We start from the raw sequence: 12,712 nt of genomic DNA on the forward strand, positions 1-12,712 counted from the left end.
ACTTCTGTTGCCATAATGACTCTTATATTCAGTAACCAATTGCTGGAAGATAAGGATGTGGAAGGCATAGTAGGAGTATTTACATGCAGGTTTGCTGACACTGTCCATCTTTGACATGGCCAAGTTCATCAGTTCATCCAATCAGACAGAACGGATTAATTACTGATTGTACACACATCAGTTAGTTAACAGAGAAAAAAAACACCCAAACGGCCAAACTCATCATCTTCAGACTTCACCAGAACAATGGGAGAAATTCAGAGTTTCAGACCCAAATCACTGCATGCATTGCCGAGTCAGCATAAACTGAGGTGGTGTTTAGATTGAGAAAATTTTTAGGTGAAGTGTCACGTCAAATATTTGACCGGATGTCGAAAAGGGTTTTCGGATACGAATGAAAAAACGAATTTCACGGCTAGCCTAGAAACCGCGAGACGAATCTTTTAAACCTAATTAATCCGTCATTAGCACATGTTGGTTACTGTAGAACTTATGTCTAATCATGAACTAATTAGGCTCAAAAGATTCGTCTTAAGATTTCTTACATAATTGTCCAATTAGTTTTTTGGTTCATCTATGTTTAATGCTTTATTTAGGTGTCCAAAAATTTAATGTGATGTTTTTAGAAAAAAAATTTAGGAACTAAACAAGGCCAGGCCTGTTACCTTGGTCCCTGGTCCAGTCCCTGCTCACAAATCTGGTTGAACTTAAACTTGACCAGCAGGCTGCTAATCTAATCTAGCAGCTTAATTTTTCAGGCATTTGTATACACTTCACATATGCAGACATACAGATATAGATACATACTATACTATTACACTGTATACATTCTGTACTGGCGTACTGCATACTCAACAACTACTCCAGTCAAACTGGACCAGTTTGAGACCCGGTTTGTTATTGCATCTGATTAATTTGAACAATGCAACCTGCAGCAATGGTCGTTTCATGGCAACCCTGCTGTTCATTCAGACAATGGGTTGCATTGCATGAACAGTGACCACTGACCAAGAGTGAGTAGTAGTAGCTCTGAATATTTTGCTACGGAGAAAATGAATGGTCGGTGAAGGAGACTACTGCCATATGCAGCAAAGCAAGCAACTAACACCATCGTCGTCATCATCAGAGCTTGCACACAAAAAGTTCAGTGACTTAACTAACCTGGAGCTGAAGCAGCGAACAGCCCAGATCATCAAAGTCGCGGGCGTTTCGCAACAGCAGTTTCGTTGGCTAGCTTGGAACAGGACAAGATAATCCATCTTGTTGAGGGGTTAGAGAGATTGAGATGTGAAGAGAAGAAAAAAAAAGAATCTTTTTTTTGGATTTTTTTTTCTTGTGTTCATCAAGAGGAACGTTAAGGAGAGGAGGAAAATGACCTGTGTTCTTGTTTTTGGGTGGCTAATGGCCAATCTTCCTAGGTACATGGAGAAACTCTGGTTGGATCACTGCAACAAGAGAGGAGAAACTCTGGCTGCAAGAACAGAGCAATGAAAAGTTTCTTTCTTTTCTTTTTTCTGTTTTGTTTTGTTGCGTCGTCGCCGACGATGACTGAGCTGATTCCACGAGAGATAGAGAAGAAAGCACCATGAACATCTGAACAGAGAGAGAATCACGCAATGCGGAAAAGCTTGATCTTGCTGCTGCATCTGCGAGAGCAATGGATTAATTCTTCTTCTTCATCATCATCTACTTGTTCATACAGAGGAGAGAGAGAGCGATGAACAGAGGCAGAGCATGAAAAGAACAAACGCACACACCATTACATCTTCTTTTCACCATCCATTAATCTGAATAATCTCTACCTAGCTGCTCATCGTCGTCTGCTCGATTGCTTGTTGGCAGCAGCAGCAGCAGCAGCAGCAGCAGCAGGAGAAACTTGTTTGGTTGAAACGCCATTGATAAAGCTTGAGCAGTTCTTCCTCGTCTCCTCCTCCTCCTAGAGTTTCTTGTTCTTAGCTAACTCTAACCTTAGCTTGGGACGATCACCTGATCTTGGGCTGCTTCCTGTACACCACGCCGGCGCCGGCCGTTAAATGGAACGGTCATGTCGCGCCGACGCCGAGGAAGTCGAAGAAGGGGATGGTGCGGTGGTCGGCGCCGTGGTCGACGGCCGCCTCCCGGTTCTGCCGCGGGGACGGGGCGGAGAAGGCGGAGCGCGCGCTCGGCGCGAACGGCACCGCCGGAGCCGCGGCGTGCGGGGCCATGTCGTAGCCTGCAGCAGCGGAGAAGAACGCCACCGTGTCAGCCGGCGAGACGACATGGCTGTGAGGCAGGCGGCGCGCAGCGGTAGAAGAAGCACGTGACGTACTCTGGTAGAAGCAGACCGCGGCGGCGGCGGCGCTGCCGGAGCTGAGAGAGAGGTCGGTGGTACAGGTGGACGCCGACTCGTCTGACTCGCCGCCGCTGTACGCCCGCGTTGCGCTGTACTGCTGCGCGTGCGCCGCGACCGCCACCGCCGCCGCGGCCGCGCCGCCGCCGTACCGGTGGAGCGCGACGGTCGGCGGGTAGTGGTGGTGCGGCGGCGGGGGCGGGGCCGGGGCCGGTGCGTGGCACGGCGGCGACGACGAGGAGCCGGAGGCGGAGGTGGTGGAGGTGGAGGAGGGCTTGCGGCGGCGGAAGGCGCCGGAGTGCTCCCGCTGGCGGCGCGCCATGAGGACGTGCCAGTGGTTCTTGACGGCGTTGTCGGTGCGGCCGGGGAAGAGACGCGCGATGAGCGCCCACTTGTTGCCGTACGCGCGGTGCGCCGCCATGAGCCGCTCCTCCTCCTCCTCCGAGAACGCCCTCCGGTTGATCCGCGGGTCCAGCTGGTTGAACCACCGCAGCCTGCAGCTCTTCCCTGCTCACCACCACCACCCAACACCGATCAGGCCTCATCGCCATTGCAACGCAACGCCCCATCACCTCACCAATCAAACAAACAACACAACACAACACAAACAGAACGCCATTCAATGCACGGCGCATGCATTGCACCGGCACCGCCATGGGAGCGAGCTCAAGCTTCTCTTTTCTTCTCTCTCTCTACCTGATCTGCCGTCGAGCTTCTCGGCGATGAGGTTCCAGTTCTGGGGCCCGTACTGCGCGACGAGGTCCTTGAGCTTGGCGTCCTCCGCCGGCCGCCAGTGCCCCCTCGCGCAGAGCTTCCCCTGCCCCTGCCCACCACCACCACCGCCATGTCCATACCCGCCACCCTCCTCCGCCTCGTCCACCCGCCCGTCATACCCCTCCTCCTCCTCCTCCCCATCCTCCTCCACCTCCTCCTCCCGCCCGAACGCCGCCGTCGCCGGAGGCGGCGGCGGTGGATGGCCAAAGAAAGCGGCCATCATCTCGTGAGCCATTATGTCTCAACTCGCGATGGCGACGGAGGAGGCGAGTAGTAAACAGCAGCAGAAGAAGAAGAGATCGATCGATCGGTCGAAAGGGACAGCTAGGCTTCTCTCCTTGCTGCTGCGGCTGCAGCAAGACGGCGAAATGGGGAGGTTAATATAGGAGGAAGAAGAGGCAAGGCAAAGCCTCTCTCTCTCTCTCTTCTTGCTAACCCAAATTATGCTCTCTCTCTCTCTCCTCGATTGCTTCATCTCACTTAAGTACCCACCCAACAAAAAAAACAGAAACACATAAATGCTAGTACTACCTCCGTTTCTCTCTTGATCTCTGAAGGAAAAAATTGTCTAGTGTCTCATTTTACCTTTGGTTACAATTCACTCGTTTACTGCGTATCACCTGAATAGTCGTAAAAAGTTAAAAAAATTAAAAGTGGCAGATTAATAGTGGAATGAAACATATCAGTCTATAAATATGCAACTTCAAATTCAACTTTTACGAGCTATAAAAAACATAAATTAAACTGAAATAAGCATGCTCATTTACCGTTAAATTTAGATAACTTACCAGAAAAATAGATATCTAACTAAATGATAAAAATATTTTTTTCATCTTTGTTTATATCTCTGATATCTCTAAACTGACAAACTGTATTTGGTTTGGAACTAAACATTGGTTGGGTTGGTTTTCCATGGAGAGGATTTGGTTGTTTCATTCACTTACTTTGAGGCTGATGGCAAAATGGTTGGAAAAGAGAGAGAGAGAGAGAGAGTACTGTTCCTGTCTTGTGTTCACCTTTCCTTTTCTTTTTCTGCTCTGTTCTTCTCTTGGGGTTTTTATGATTTTTTTTTTTTTTTGGGTTTCAGAGGCCGCTCGTGTGGCTTTGGGGAGTCCAACCCCAACCACTATCAGGGGTGGAACTCTGTCCCTCCCAGCCTTGACAAACCCACCAGAACTCCCTTGTCCCTATGTGCACCCCAGCACTCCACATTTTTTTCCCTTTCCTCCCTCGCTACTGTGACCACGCTAGAACATGGAGTTCTACTATCTATCTACACTATCATCATTCCAACCCCCATCCAATCCATACTCATGTTGTTTGGTATCTCTATGTGGAGATGAATCTAGTTTGAAGGTTAGTGGAGATTTATATGGTAAGATTAGTGTAAGGGTGGGGACCGCGGATATGATGCTCTCCGGTTCGCTGGTAACCAGTGGCGTGAAAAAATGGTGTGGGTTTGTGTTTTGGGAGGAGCGGGCAGCGAGTTGGTTGAATAGGTTATACTTGGAAAGATTCAAAATGTATATGTGTGTGTTTCTTAATTTTTTTTTTCTCTTCAGATAAGTGAAACGGTACATTTGATGCCAACTTTGTGTTAGATCTATACAAGGAGAAGGAGAATCGTGTGACGGTTATATAATTAGCAAATAATAATGGTAACGGTTATAATTTTATCGTTCACCAAGCTTTTAATTGATCTGTAACGGTCATGATTTTGTTGTTCACCGGGGTTTTAGTCAATTTAGTAGTGTAACTCAAAAGATCGGCGTCCAATATGAAGAGGTGGTCCTAAGCACCAATTGGATAATGTACTAGAGCGGTTGGCGCATCGATCAGTCGTATTCTACTTAGTAGAGGATAGCATTTACATAAATATGTTCTTTCATTGTTACGAATAGTTTGATAAGTGAAACGGTCCATATGATGCCAATTTTTTGTTCACTTGTTTTGCAGTCGAACTATAGTAACGGCTCACAAAAAGGCCACTCATAAGTATAAACCATAAATGCGGCATGACCAAATAATATGCTTTAAATAATTGTTTCTTTTCTTGACATTAGATAATACCACATATGTATATAGTTGAAATAAAAAAATACATCAACATCCAAATAAAACGTGCACCTGTTTTTAAAAAAGGTAATACCAAAGGCTACATATATTGGCAAGACCTTAGGACCATGGGCCTCTTAAACTCTCAAAAAGAAAAAATATTATGCCCACCTCCCAAGAAAAATTTGTCCACTTCTAATTAAGTCCTAATTCAAAACTTAGATTCTACCATCTACGCATGTTTTCACCTAATCTATATGTAAAAACAAGCTACCAAAACAACATTTTTGTTTCTCCCATCATTTCATCGCACATCTCACTTGAGAACAAAAAAAAAACACACAAATTCACCGAGATATTTTACCCGGACAAAGAGTGAAACCAACGAGGCCATTACAAAATTTGGAAAAAAAAAATTACCACCAGAAAACCGTTTGGCTTTCAATTTCTTTCATTTAAAATAAAAGCGAGTGAACGGAATAGACAGGTCAAAAAAGAAGAGAAAGGGGGCATGCAATCGTAAAAAAAAAGTTGTATTTTTTGCCGTGACGTGACGTAGGTCGGAGCAAGAAATTGCAAAGGAAATTGCACAGCTTTTTCTGTGCTTATTTTTTTTACCATGGCACCCCTGACCCCAAAAAATTTTGCTCAAGTTTTAACCTTTTTCACCCCCAGATGGTAAAATGAGCAGGCATGGAGGGTCCAATCCGATCAGACAGATTTATGCAAATGTTTACAGTGCCTTTTGCTGTGGGCTATCCCAATCTAGTTTCACTTTTCCATGTAACAACAAGTACTACATGTATACTACTACTAGTAGTAGGAACTTATATTTTTTTGAAAGGCAAAAAAAGTATTTTTAAAAATATATATGTACCTCAGTGTAAAAGTAAGATTCTTACTGTAACAAACCAAGCTGGTACTGGTGCTGGTACAATGAGTAAATTGTAATTTAGTGTAACGGCCATCTCTGTTGAAATAAAGGGAGATGGGAAAAAAAAAAGAAAGTGAGATCATGACATGTACTGCTGGTAGTTGAGGTCAAAAACAGAAAATAAATAAAGGAAAATTGCAAGGGGCTGTTTCTAAAAGAGGCACTACGTGTATAGCCCTTTTTTTTCCCTCTCTTTTTATCCGGTCAAAATTACGGTTGCTTTTTAGTGGAGTAATAACTTCCCCATCTTTATTCGCCAAAACTTTGTCTTATCAGCAGGTGGCCAGAGACCCCTTGCTGTGCCGGCTGTCCTTTTGGTTGATTCCCTCCTATAGGCAAAAACTCACATTGCCCCCTGTTTGTAAAACAAAACTTTGTTAGGATAAAAAGGTTTAAATTTTGTTTTATTGTACTCTTTTGAAATGCATGAGTTTTGCACAAGTTTTATAGAGATCAGTTCAATTCGTACCAATATGCTAGTATATAATTTCTATTATGTTTCAAGGAGGACAAGGCAGCTTTGATTACGTGCTCTTTTCTGTGAATAATACCTTTATCTTTTTCTTTTGCTTATATTTATAAGCTAAAAAGTAGATTTAGAGTTTTTTTTTATCGTAGATTATTTTTCAGCCTTAGCTTTTAGATCACTATGAATATGCATATAAAGTTTTATTCACAAATAATTTTTCGTTTGTAAATGTATCGTCATCAAAATTGGTCTTGGCTATGAACATGCGTATGATTTTTAAATCCCTATGAACATGCATATGATTTTTCAGCCTTGGCTTTAAGCAAGTGGACTATTATGCGTGGTTCCAGACTATTTAAATATATTATATGCTTTACAATAGTTAATTTATTTGTTTGTATCCTGAAATACTTATCATATAACGGCAAACAAAAATAGTTGCCTCTACCGTGTGCCTTCTCCCTTTACATATTAGGCATGAAAGTATAATAAGCATGACTTCGTGCGTGTCTATCCATGGAACCATACACACAACTGTAAACTGTTACATGAAACAGTGAAAAAATCACCTTTGAAATGCATGGTCAGGTGAGGTGACCTGTGACCCCCTCTGGTCAGCTTAAAAAGAGGATGCCTCCATACATATGTGCATGTCCACTGTTAGGAATCACGGTCGCAAAATTGGCATAGTGGAGTACTGTCACAAAGCACCTCCACACCAAATGGATGAAGAGGAAGAAGGCTTACTTGCCCGCCATGGAATGCAACTCAACAAAATCATCTCGTATTTTATTTTACTTGGGTCTATTCGGTCTAAAGGAATTCTATGGAAATTTTAAAGTAATTTACCGCTTACGTGTGAGGATCCTATAAATTTTATAGGCCCTCTGGATTTTTACTTTTAGATCTGGATTTGATCATTTATTTTACTTAACCACACTTTTTGATTATGTATAATTATCATTTAGGACAAAAATATATATATGAAAACATCAATAAATATATAAGTTGTATTAAAATTATGTTTTCAGATTAATCTATACATCCAGCCTTTGTACTTGTAAAGTAAATATCCTAAAAGTTATATATAAGCTAAAGTTCTAAAAGTTTGATCCAAGTTGAGTCCAAAATGGAGAGCGGGTATTATATATTGATTGGTTATGAGATTTATTTCTTATTAAAAGAACTTTAAGCACGACTTACAATTTTGTATATTGAAAAAAAAAACAAAACGAGTGATGAAATAAATCTTTACACGTAAACGGTGACAAACATCACAATACGTTCCTAAACAAAGAGGAAAAATAAACAGGTGTAACCAAAGTTCCCAAACCGAAACCGTTGGCTTGTGGATCGTGTATGTGCAGTGCAGGGGCCGGAGCGAAGACGTCCATTCGTTCAGGTTAAAATTCTCCTAGCCGGAAACCCCAATCTTTAGCTTGGCAACCTATCCTGTTCGGAACAGGATATGTACAGTGGCAAACGACAACTGTTTGGTTGCTGCAATGCTACATGATGCGTGAGTAGATAGGTCGAGTGGTAGTCGCTGGAACAAGAACAGCATGAGGCGCCTTTTCTTTCTTTTAACTGCATTGCCTTGCTCGATCTGCTCGTCTCCTTCCGTTTATCGATCATCCATCTCGCACACTGACCTGCACTGCACAGCACAGCACTCCTGAAACAAGGGTCATCTTTTTGGGTTTTCAGAAGAAAAGGCAAACTTCATATTTATAAATAAAAATAATTTACGAATGAATCTACAATAAAAAAATATCAAAATTAACTCTAAATTTAAGTTTAAAATTCAAGTTTTAGCTTATAAGTATAAGCAAAAGTCAAGAGACGAGGATGTAATTAATCGTTTTTTAGGTAGTACATGAACTCTGAAGTTTAGGTCAGGTTTTTTTTTATTGTTCATCCGGATTAATCAGATATATTGTAGTATGTTTATGTTTGCTCGATGGAATGCAAGTCAAGCAACGCGTGTAGTAGTAGTAGTACGAGCAGCTAGGCCAGCCACACCACATGCATCAACTATTCAACTAATCACTGACAAAAAGTTGGGCGGAAAAAAACCTGCAAGTTATTTTGACTACACTGAAGTTGGGAGTAGCTCAGCATCGCCTCCAGGCGCCTGCTGCTCATAATTTTGCTCACACGCAGAAGAAATCAAAGAGAAGATCATCTCTTTACACGTTGCTGCCTGCATCTTCCACGCTCGTTCAGTTCCACCGGCCAGCTTTACTGCTACTCCTACGGGCGCGTTGGCAGGAGGCTCACCGGGCTAATATCTCTCTTCGTGTGCATACTTTTCAAATTACTAAATGATTTATTTTTTATTTAAAAAAGTTTATATAAAAGTTGTTTAAAAAAATCATATTATTTCATTTTTCAAGTTTAAAATAGATAATACTTAATTAATCATATACTAATGATGTTTCTCATTTTGCGTGCAGTGATTAGCTACATCCCGACCTGTCTTTGCGAACTAGCCCTACAACTATAATAGTACACGGATTCTCCGTACTATTATAGTCACTGAAATATGAATCTTATCCTCTTAATTATCTATATATGCCAGCTACCATAATGTTACTATCGTAATAGCCATAATAACAGAGAATACGAAATCGACTGTACGTCACTACTACTTGTACAAGAGACTTGAGAGAGTGAGAATCACTCTATCTAGATTAGAGCATCCCAACAGCTCATCTAAATTTGGTCATCCATATTTTTATTTGGATGATCATCTAAAACATTTTCATCCTTCATATCTCTTTATACTTCAGCAGATCATCTATATATGGCATACTCTATATCTATTTAGAGGATGAAAGAGAGAACATCTAAATATAGAGTTTCACTCTCCTAATATGGATGACATCCAAAAATAGATGATGAGATAAATGCTCTGCTGAAGGTTAACTTTTACTCTTCATCCTCTATCTCTAGGACGAAGGATGGGATGGATGAGCTGTTGGGATGCTCTTAGCTGGCTGTCTGTGCTGTTTGTTTGTTTTAGCTTGTTTGTTCAGTTACACTTGTACTGGAGTAGAATACGTAGTAGAGATCAGAGATTCAGAGGGGGGAAGGGAGGAGGGGAACAGGGAAGAGCAAAAGCATTCAAGGGGTGTGGTTTGTTTTTGTTTTGTTGATAACGACAGTCAACTAATGACATCAACTTCCTGGCTTCTTTTCTGCTCTTCTTTATTTATTTTTTTTTGCTTGTGTCATGCTGCCAGGGATGGATTGGATGCAGCTTTGCTTTGATTCCTCCTTGCAAACGCCTTCACGACGGTTGTTATGCTGCTGCTTACAGCAAGTATAATAGCAGATTATAAGCTGGTTATATGCTTCTGTAGAGGAGAGAGGGGATGAGAGAGTGTAAGCAGGTTGTAAGCTTGTAGCCAGCTTGGACACAGGAAAAAAAACTCTATGAGAGTGACATGTGGATCCTGCATTAATGATGAAGAACTAACTAATATATGGATAGGCTAAGAAAAGACTAAAAAAGTCTTATAGTCAGTTTGTTGGCTATATTATTAGCCTTGCTCTTACAGCGCCAGCAGCGGCAAAAATTAATAAAGCTGACGACTAATGTGGGAAACAGCTGGGGGTTTTTAATACAGTATTTCTCTTTAGTCAAAAATATTTATCATTTACGACCGGATTTGATCAGACTTCTAAAATTATAATAACTAATTATATTTTAAATAATTAGTTTAAATACAAAACAAATGATATGCATTGATTTTCCTTGAAAGTACTATCATAGTACCGTAAAATTATTTGGTTTTATAAATTTATTCTAATAAAAATTTGGTTGTCAGAATTTTAGAAATTTCACTGAATCTTATTCTAAACGATAAATATTCTTTCCAAAAAAATGACAAATATTCTAGATAGGAAGAGAGGAGTATATTTTTTTGGGGTTAAGCCCTACACTTCCCTAATTGGTTGTACTTCTGCTGGAGGCAGAGAGCGAGAGTAATTAAGTGCTAGTAGTAGAGTAATTAGGCATCTGTGGTCAGAGTAATCAGAAAATGGTGCTGCCTGGAAACTTGAGAGGGGCAGAGCTGGCTTGCACTGATGTAACAGAATTTTTGTTACACTAGTTTTTTCCCGTACCATAAGACCCGTTTAGTTTCCAAAAATTTTCACCTAAAAACATCACATTAAATGTTTAGACACCTAAATAGAGTATGAAATATAGATAAATCAAAAAACTAATTAAACAGTTATATGAGAAATCGTGAGACGAATCTTTTAAGCCTAATTAGTACATGATTAGCCATAAGTGCTACCGTAACCTGCATGTGCTAATGATAAATTAATTAGGCTCAAAAGATTCGTCTCGCGGTTTCCATGTCAACCGTGAAATTCGTTTTTTCATTCTTGACCGAAAACTCCTTCCAACATCTGGTCAAACGTTTGATGTGACACACAGAAATTTTTATTTCACCAACTAAACACCCCCCTAAAATTCAAACTGGCGCAAACTTCCAATAGCGCCGAGTGTATAGTGCAGTTCTACTCATTTACATTTAATAAAAAAAATGCATTCATATTTATACTCTCTCCCTCCAAAAATTTAAAACCGAAATATATTTGCTCCCTCCAAAAACAGAAATATCTATAAAAAAATTTACCTATACTCTCTCCCTCCAAAAAAGACCTATACAAAACTACAACTAGCATGTCTATTACTTTTTCAAACAGAAATATATTTGTTCCTATTTTTCATATCTTAATACGTTTGACTTTTATTTTATTAAACTCCAATATAACAATTGCTTAAAAGATAAAGTTTTTATGGCACAAACAATATAAGCAAAAGATAAAGTATCTCGAGAACCGAGATACTAGTACTAAACATTTACCGATTGAACCTTTCTAACACCACCCACGGCAAATAGATAGATCGGACGTCACATACTCACATAGGATGGATCATCTTATTATGAAGGTAATTTTGCGTTCAACATGTTAGGCCGCGTTTCAAAGTATTATATAGAATTGACACTCCCAAACTAAAGACAAGTCAGTTTTTATTGATTCAAAATTCATACTTAAACAAATTCAGTAAAAATCCACAGGTGCTCTATATATATATATATATATATATATATATATATATATATAGACACACACACACAGATACTATATAAATATTCGTGCTTTGCCACGCAGAAATATGAATTATATGCGTGCTAGTATTGTTTGGAACTAATTCTTTAGAGATAAAAAAAATAGAACCGAAGATATAATACTATTTTGAAATAATATAGCTATTAGATGGCAGGTTCATGGCAAACCTACGTATAGTTTTCGGGGGTCTTTGGACCCCGAGTAAATTATCCAATTCTTACTAAATTATATTATATCGGGTTAATTAGTGTACAAATACATTGATAAATATTAATAATGTATTGGACCCCCGATAAGTTCACAGTCACCGTCCTAGCCTCATTATATATAAAAAAAAACTCGAAAAGTGCTTAAAAGTGCAACCTTGTGAAATTTGATGTCGGAGAGTTAGGCATGTGCAGCGCCACGTAGATGAACGCGATCTCAGAGATACGCTAATCATCTAACCTATGCTCGTTGTAGAATCGAATCGCCTTTCCTGCTTGGCTATAAAACGGTATTAAAATCCGTATTAACTTTTCCTCTCTTTTTTTCCTCTCTCTTTTTTTTTTAATTTGCCTTTCCGGGGGGTCAAAAATGTCTGCCCGGATCGTGTCCATTGTTCCCCTTGCTCCCCGGCACTGCGTTCATCTCTCTGTCTTATTCAATCCATCTCGTCTTGATTCAATTCCATTCCGATGTTTTTTTTTCTTTCCTTTTTATCGGTAGTGATTCTTTTTACAGTTGGTGATGCTGTGTTTGATTTCTTATAAATGGATATGTGGTTCTGTTAGGTTTGTCGAAGGATTGTATAATTTGTTTACGACATATTCCCTTCGGTTTTTAATACTCTCAAAAGTTCTTGGCTTTTGATTAAACGGGCTTTTGCAAATTTGCTATTATTTTTTTCTAAATTGCAAGGTTGCCATTAGAATGACAATTCTAGTGGCAATTTTAGAATTTTCTAGTGACAGATTTATAATAATGTTTTAATCTAATGGCAAATTGTAATTGCCTCTTG

The 12,712-nt window shown here is 40.3% G+C and overlaps 1 protein-coding gene across 5 annotated transcripts; it reads right to left on the reverse strand.

Moving 5' to 3' along the window:
- Positions 1 to 1,600: 1,600 nt before the first annotated feature.
- Positions 1,601 to 4,465, reverse strand: LOC107305512 (transcription factor CSA-like). Of its 5 annotated transcripts, none has more exons than XM_040520984.1 (4): positions 4,100 to 4,465; positions 3,689 to 3,723; positions 3,026 to 3,453; positions 1,601 to 2,836 (listed from the first exon to the last, which is right to left on the reverse strand). In XM_040520984.1, exons 3-4 carry the CDS (start codon positions 3,336 to 3,338, stop codon positions 2,043 to 2,045), a joined length of 1,107 nt encoding a protein of 368 aa, XP_040376918.1. In that variant the 5' UTR covers positions 3,339 to 3,453; positions 3,689 to 3,723; positions 4,100 to 4,465; the 3' UTR covers positions 1,601 to 2,042. The 5 variants fall into 5 exon arrangements, with proteins under 5 accessions (XP_040376918.1, XP_040376916.1, XP_040376911.1 ...); XM_040520982.1 differs by having other exon boundaries at positions 4,048 to 4,465; XM_040520977.1 differs by having other exon boundaries at positions 3,026 to 3,582; positions 4,048 to 4,465.
- Between the last annotated feature and the right edge of the window lie 8,247 nt (positions 4,466 to 12,712).

Source organism: Oryza brachyantha, chromosome 1, assembly GCF_000231095.2.
Source record: "Oryza brachyantha chromosome 1, ObraRS2, whole genome shotgun sequence".
Taxonomy (NCBI): domain Eukaryota; kingdom Viridiplantae; phylum Streptophyta; class Magnoliopsida; order Poales; family Poaceae; genus Oryza; species Oryza brachyantha.